Here is a 7,924-nt window from a genome sequence, read left to right on the forward strand (position 1 = left end):
TATATATATATATATATATATATATATATATATGTATGTATATATATGTATATGTATATATATGTGTATGTATATATATGTATATGTATATATATGTATATGTATATGAATGTATATATATGTATATGTATATATATATATATAAATATGTATATATATATGTATATGTATATGTATATATGTATATATATGTATATGTATATGTATATATGTATATGTATATATGTATATATATATGTGTATATATATATATATATATAAATATGTATATATATGTATATATATATATAAATATGTATATATGTATATATGTATATACATATATAAATATGTATATATGTATATATATGTATATACATATATACATATATATATATATATAAATATATAAGTGCAGGTGTACCTGAAAGACAAAAAACACATGTCAAGGATAGAAAAAATAATTACAAATACAAAACAGGTTGAGCAGAGTAAATAAATCAGCACTCAGCTTTCCGATTGGACTATTCCTGCAGCCAAGCGTGTATGTTAAACATACACTAAAAAAATATGATAAAAGATCTATTGGTAAGATGCAAGCTAAACACTAATGATGTCAAACAATACAGTATATGAAGCAGCAGCCCTAACATGAGTCTGCAGTGAGTAGATGGGTATGAATGAATACAGCAGCATGAGATAGCCAACAGCATGAGTCACAAATCAACAATGACAGTGGCATTACAGTGAGGTTTTTTTTTTTCACACTGGTTCTCCTGGTTAGAGATTCATGAGTCCAACAGCCTCAGGGTAGAAGCTGTTCCTCAGTCTAGTGGTTCTACATTTAATGCTCCTCAACCTCCTTCCTGAGGGGAGCGAGGCAAAAAGTGTGTGCTGGGTGAGTGTGGTCCTTCATGATGCAGGTGGCCCTCTTCCTGCATCTGGAGGTGTAGATGTCTGTGATGGTGGAGAGACTAACTCCAACAGACTTAAGAGTTTAGTGCATTACAAGAGCATGAGAAGGGTTTCTAAAACTTAAAATATATAAATAAATAAATATAGTGTTGCTACTTCTCCGATTTTCACTCTTTGCGCGCGGGCGTGTGTGTGTCTGGAACCTAAACCCCACAATAAACGATGGACTACTGTATGCTAAAAGCACATATTGGACATGCTTTCATTAAAATGACAGCAAACAATACCATTATTCATGTTCTCTCTTGTTATAATCAAATAAACAAACTTCATTAATGATTTGTTTGTTCTTTCTTAAAAGACAGTCAGACTTAAACAGTCAGACTATATCTGAGTCCAAGGACAGTGAATGTGCTGGGTGGGGGACAACCCACAGGTCAGAGGTCAGAGGTCATCGTCAGCAGAGTGCATCTTCATGCTACACCAGTCACATCAAACTGATGACCCGGTGGTGCCTTCTATATGGGATCAACAGGGTCAGAACATAGAACTTGGTATTCAGAGTGGGTTCTGTTCTGATCCGAACCAAATTACTGGGTTCTGAGTCAAGAGTTTGTTTCAGTTCTGAGTCTGACTCACAGCAGCCACCTCACCATGACCTTGGATCTCTGTGACTAACTCAGGAATGGTTCTGGTTCAGCTCCCGGCTTCAGATTAGCTCTCGCTCTCTTCATGTGTAGCGAGTGTCTCTCGCTCTCAGGTCCAGACTCGTTCCGTCAGCCAGCTTCTCAGCTCGTCAAAGATAAACGTCAATGTAAACTGACTTCATTCTTCACCACTGGACCAGAACCACTTCCTGTTCTGTCAAAACATCAGCAGAGACCTACTGCTGCCAGAGCTGAGATCCCTTTAGGGTCTGGGTCCTGATACTGGTCTAAGTACAAGTCTGATTCAAGTCCTACCCTGAGTTCTGGTCAAACCCAGGTCTTACTACAGGTCCACTCAAGCATAACCACTTCCTGTTAATTGTGTCAAAGAGACACAAGTCACTTTGACTGAGCCGGGCTTCAGATCCCAGTCTGGTTCTGGCCTCATGATGTGATGGCAGCTGGGTCCAGTCTGGTCCTGGTTCTGGTGTTTCAGCTCTGCTGATGTTAAATGAAGTTGGACCCATCTGATGTGTTCACAGCCTGTTCTCTGACTCACCTGGACTACCTGTGGTTTCTGTGTTTAGTCTGGGCTCAGGTGTTGACAGACAGACGGGTCAGGTGGAGGACAGACAGGCAGATGTGTCTGTCTGACATTAGCAGCTTTGGTGGAACTGTGATGGGAGGGACAGGTCCAGGAAGAACCCCAAAAGAGGTTCTGGTTAAACTTTGATAAGGTCACAAAAATGTTGCAGCTGTTAAAACATTTTCACAAATTAGTAATCTTTACACTTCTCCAGCTTGTCCTCTAGTCTTCAGTCTGTCTCTGTTCCCCAGAGTGTCTCTGCTGTCTTCAGTCTTTCTGTCTCTGTCCCCCCAGAGTGTCTCTGCTGGAGGACTGATGGCATCCTCTCAGAGGTCAAAGGTCACACTCCCAAACTCCCGTGGACTTCCATCATATCTGAGCTTCAAACAGGAAGTGGAGGCTCTGTTTAACTTCTCCTCCATCAAAACCTGTAGAACCATCAACCAGAACCTGTAGTACCAGCAGAACCTTCTGCTGCTCATGGGTCAAGAAATTCTTCCAGTTTTCACACAAAGACCATTTGTCTGAGGCTTACAGCTATGTGGTCAGAGAATATTGTAATTGCTCCTGGTAGGGTCTCCCAAGGCAAATTGGTTCTAGGTGATAGGCCAGACAAAGAGCATTTCCAAAGACTTTTGATGGACAAAAAGAACAAGGGGCTCTGTGTCCCTTGCCCAGAAATGGGTTATCAGGGCCCCACTCTGGAGCCAGGCCTGGGAGAGGGGCTAGCTGGCAAGCACCTGGTGACCAGGTCTCTACCCATGGGGCCCAGTCGGGCTCAGCCCAAATGAGCAACATGGGTTTGCCTTCCTATGGACCCACCACCAGGGACCGTACAATTCAGGAGCATGAATCCATGGGCAGTAGCCAAAGGCGGGGACCTTGGTGCTCTGACCCTGGCTTACCAAAGTTGGCTCTTGGGACATGGAATGTGACCTCTGTGGTAAGGAAGGAGCCTGAGCTTGTGTACGAGATTGAGGTACCAACTAGATATAGCTGAGCTCATATCAATGCACAGCATGGGCTCCGGAACCAATCTCCTTGAGAGGGGCTGGACTTTATTCCACTCCAGAGTTGCCCATGGTGAGAGGTGCCTGGATAGTATGGGTCTACTTTTGGCCCCCTGACTTGGTGCCTGTGTGTTGGAGTTTTCTCCGGTAGATGAGGAGATAGCTTCCCTGTGCCTTTGGGTGGGGGACAGGCTCTGACTGTTGTTTGTGCCTATGTGCCAAATGGCAGTTCAGAATATCCGGCCTTCTTGGAATCCTTGGTGGGGGGGGTGGAAGGTGTGCCAGCTGGGGATTGCTTTATTCTACTGGGGGGACTTCAATGCCCACGTGGGTAATTAGTGTGACCTGGAGGGGCGTGATTGGGAGGGACGGTCTCTCTGATCTGAACATGAGCAGTGTTTTGTTGTTGGACTTCTGTGCTCGTCATAGTTTGTCCATCACAAGCACCACATTCAAATATAAAGGTGTCCATAAGTGCACTTGGCACCAGGATGCCCTAGGTTGTAAATTTATGAATGACTTTGTAGTCATGTCATCTGATTTGCATCTGTTTGTTTTGGACACTAACATGAAGAGAGGAGCTGAGCTGTCAACTGATCACCACCTGGTAGTGAGTTGGATCAGATGGTAGTGGAAGAGGCCGGACAGACCTGGTAGACCCAAACATGTAGTGTGGTTTTTCTGGCAGAAGAACCCATCAGAGAGATCTTCAACTATCACCTCCATTAGAGCTTTAACTACATTCCAGCTGGGGTGGGGGACACTGAGTCTAGTGGGCCATGTTCCATCATTCAATTGTTGAAGTAGCTGCCTTGAGCTGTGGCTGCAAGGTTGTTGGTGCTTCTTGCGGTGGCCTTCCTCAAACTCGGTGGTGGACACTCCGAGTTAGGGAAGCTGTCAAGCTGACGAAGGAGTCCTATCGGTCCTTGTTGGCCGGTGGAACTCCGGAGGTAGCTGAGGAGTACCGGGGGGGGCAAGCAGTCTGCAGCCTTGGCTGTTGCTGAAGCAAAACCTTGGATGTGGGAAGAGTTCAGTGAGGCCTTGGATAAAGACTCTCAGTCAGCTTTGAGGAGATTCTGGCATACCATCAGATGGCTTAGGAGGGGAAAACAGATCTTTACTAACACTGTGTTCAGTGAAGATAGGGTGCTGTTGACCTCAACCAGTGATGTCATCAGGAGGTGGAAGGAATACTTTTTGGACCCTCTCAATCCCACTGGCACATCCATGGAGGAAACTGAGTCCAGAGACTTCGAGGTTGGTCTGTCCATAACCATGGCTGAGGTCACCGAGAGAGTTGAAAAGCTTTGTGGCAGCATAGCTCTGGGAGTGGATGAGATTCACCCTAATTTACTTAAGGCTCTGGATGTTGTAGGGTTGTCTTGGTGGACATGTCTTTGCAACATTCTGTGGACATTGGGGGCAGTGCCACAGTTTGGCAGACTGGGGTGGTGGTTCCCCTCTTCAAAAGGGGGACCAGAAGGTGTGCTCCAGTTAAAGGGGCATGACTCTGCTCAGCCTCCCTGGTAAGGTCTATTCAGGGGTACTGGAGAAGCGAGTCAGATTGTTGGTCGAATCTCTGATAGAGGAGGAACAATGCAGATTCAGTCCTGGCTGTGGAACACTGGAGAGCTTCAGATTATTTTGCAAGATATTCCAGGAAACAGGAGCAGAGTAGGAGAAGTACGTTTGTCTAGTTCAGTCCTCACTGAAGGGACACTGCAAAACCCACGCATGCATGGAGAAAACACGCAAACTCCATCCAGAAAGGCCCTCGGACCGGGATTTGAACCAGCAACCTTATCGCTGAAAGGCAGCATGTAGCATATTTATAATGCAGTGGAGCATGTGACCCTGATACTCAACAGCGATTGGCTGTTCAGTAATCTCACAAGAATTTATGATGGTACATTGGAACTATTGCGAGATTTGATAGATAATGGGAATAGAGAGTGGAAAGTCCAGGGAATGGAAGTTAAATTTACACCTGGGTTACAAGCAGCTTTGCCAGTTGTGTCACTGTGCTGCATATTATACTTTTCAGAAAAGGATATTTTTCTTTTTGAGTTTAGGATTTTATAAAGGAAGTCTAAATTATTACCTGGATTCAGAGAACAAAGGTGGAGGAGGTTCCATTCTGGACCTCCAGCATTTTTTCAGAAATGTTTTTAATCATCCATCCATCCATCCATTTTCTTTACCCGCTTATTCCATTTTTTGTCACGGGGGTCGCTGGTGCCCATGTCCAGCAATCACTGTGCGAGGGGCGGGGTACACCCTGGACGTGTCTCCAGTCCATCACAGGGACACATAGAGACAAACGAGACAAACAACCATTCACTCTCTCACTCACACCTAGGGACAATTTAGAGTTACCAATCAGCCTAACATGCATGTTTTTGGTCTGTGGGAGGAAACCGTAGTACCCGGAGAAAACCCACGCATGCACGGAGAGAACATGCAAACTCCACCCAGAAAGGCCCCTGGACCGGGATTTGAACCAGGGACCTGCTCACTGAGAGGCAGCAGCTCTACCAGTTGTGCCACCGTGCTGCCCTGTTTTTAATCAATCAACCTTTATTTCTACAGGTAAATCCCATTGAGCCTCGAGGACTCATTTACAAGAGAGACCTGATTTAACAAAGAAAGATGACAACAATGGACAACAGCAACAACAATAAACAGTTATAAAAAGTCTTACTGCAGGGTTGTTTTTTTTAACAAATAGGATGGCTAAAAGGAAAAGGTAACAAAAAAAAAAAAAAAAACAGCTAGATTCCAAGACAAATGTAGAAACTAAAAACAGGAACATGTCTGCATTGGACCCTGCCAGGAGTCCAACAGATTCTTAAAGACACTTAGAGAGGTCAAAGTCGAGAGCTTCAAATCTTTTTGTAAGATATTCCAGGAAACAGGAGCGGAGTAGGAGAAGGTCCTTTTGTCTAGTTCAGTCCTCACTGAGGGAACACTGCAGGTAACGATGTCCTGAGAGCGCACGCTGTAGCTGCACTCACACAGAGACATGTAGGAGGAGATGTATGAAGGCAGCAGACCAAGAAGTGATTTAAAGATGGAAATGTACCAGTGGGAGAGTCTGCGTGAAGTTAATGATGTCCAGTTAACCAGTGAATACTGGGTGCAGTGGTGGGTACGATAATCACAGCCAGTTCTGAATCTTAGTGCACCATGATAGACAGCATCCAACATCTGCAGCATCCAACATCTGCAGCATCCAACATCTGCAGGTTCTTGTAGGAGTGTTCATGTAAATAATATCACCAAAATCAATGGAGGGAAGGAAAGTCACAGATACAAGGTGTTTCCTAACATTCAGAGTTAGACAGGATCTGTTTCTGAAAAAGAAACCCAGTTTAACTTTCAGTTTCTTTACCAAGTTTTCTACATGGAGCTTAAAAGAGAGATGTGAGTCGACCAAGATACACAAATATTTATAGGAATCAACAAACTCAATGGGGACACCATTTGAGGATAAAATTGGAGGAAGAACTGCTGGGATCAACTTCCTATTTGAAAAAAGCATCCTTTTAAATTTCCAGATGTTCTCTCCTTCTTGCAGCTGAGGCCTGGTTCAGCTGCTCTGTGCTCGTTCTGTTGCTCGGTACTGATTCTGATGCTCTGTGCTTGTTCTGTTGCGCTGCTGTGGTACTGTTGCTATGTGCTGGTTTTGTTGCTCTTTATTGGTTCTGTTGCTCTGTACTTGTTCTATTGCTCTATATTTGTTCTGTTGTGCTGTGCTTGTTTGTTGTTCTGTGCTGGTTCTGTTGCTCTTTACTGGTTATTTTGTCCAGTGCTTCTTTATTGCACTGTGCTTGTTCTTTTGTTCTGTGTCAGTTCTGTTCCTCTGTGCTGGCAATGTTGCTCTGTTCTGGTCTTGTTGCTCTGTGTTGATTTGCTGCTCTGTGCTAATTCTGCTGTTCTCTGCTGGTTCTGCTGTTTCTGTGCTGCTTCTGATGCTCTGCTGGATTTGTTGCTCTGTTTTGATTCTTCTGCTCTGTGCTGTTCTCTTGCTATGAGCTAGTTCCATTGCTCTGTGCTTGTTATATTCCTATGTGTTGTTCTGGTGCTCTGTGCTCTATTTGTTGCTCTATGTTGGTTCTGTTGCTTTGTGCAGATTCTGCTGCTCTGTGCTGGTTCTGCTGCTCAGTGCTGGTTCTGTTGCTCTTTGCTGGTTCTTCTGCTTTGTGCTGGTTTTGTTGCTCTTTGCTGGTACTTCTGCTCTGTGCTGGTTTTGTTGCTCTTTGCTGGTTCTTCTGCTCTGTGCTGGTTTTGTTGTTCTCTGCTGGTTCTGCTGCTCTATGCTGGTTCTATTGCTCTGTACTGGTTTTGCTGCTCAGTGCTGGTTCTGTTGCTCGGTACCGATTCTGTTGCTCCGTGGTCTTTCTTTTGTTATGTGCTGATTATGGTGTTTTGTATTTATGTTGCTCTGTTCTCGTTCTAATGCTTTATACTGGTTCTGTTGCTCTGTGCTGGTTCAGGTTTATCTGTATTTGTTATGTTGTTCTATATTGGTTCTATTGCTCTGTACTTCTTTATTGCTCTGTGCTTGTTCTGCTGTTCTGTGATGTTCAGTTGCTCTATGATGGCGTGTTGCTCTGTTCAGGTCTTATTCCTCTGTGAATTTATTCATCTGAATGAAGTGTGTCCTCCAAACTGTTCCGTGTTCGGGACCCCGCGGGTTGCCAGGCGAGGAGGCGGACTTGCGCTCATCTATCAGGACTACTTTTCCTGCAGGCTCATGAAGCCAGATCCTTTCAGCTCTTTTGAAC

The 7,924-nt window shown here is 44.3% G+C and overlaps 1 protein-coding gene across 1 annotated transcript in view; it reads left to right on the top strand.

The window, feature by feature from the left end:
- Nucleotides 1-2,807: 2,807 nt before the first annotated feature.
- LOC119426475 (lethal(3)malignant brain tumor-like protein 4) overlaps nt 2,808-7,924 on the top strand; it is a 62,860-nt gene continuing 57,743 nt past the window's right edge. Inside the window, exon 1 of the mRNA XM_037694036.1 lies at nt 2,808-2,898. Within this exon, the coding sequence (XP_037549964.1) occupies nt 2,808-2,898 (91 nt within the window). The remainder of the gene's footprint in view (nt 2,899-7,924) is intronic.

Source organism: Nematolebias whitei, chromosome 20, assembly GCF_014905685.2.
Source record: "Nematolebias whitei isolate Nwh7 chromosome 20, NemWhi1, whole genome shotgun sequence".
Taxonomy (NCBI): domain Eukaryota; kingdom Metazoa; phylum Chordata; class Actinopteri; order Cyprinodontiformes; family Rivulidae; genus Nematolebias; species Nematolebias whitei.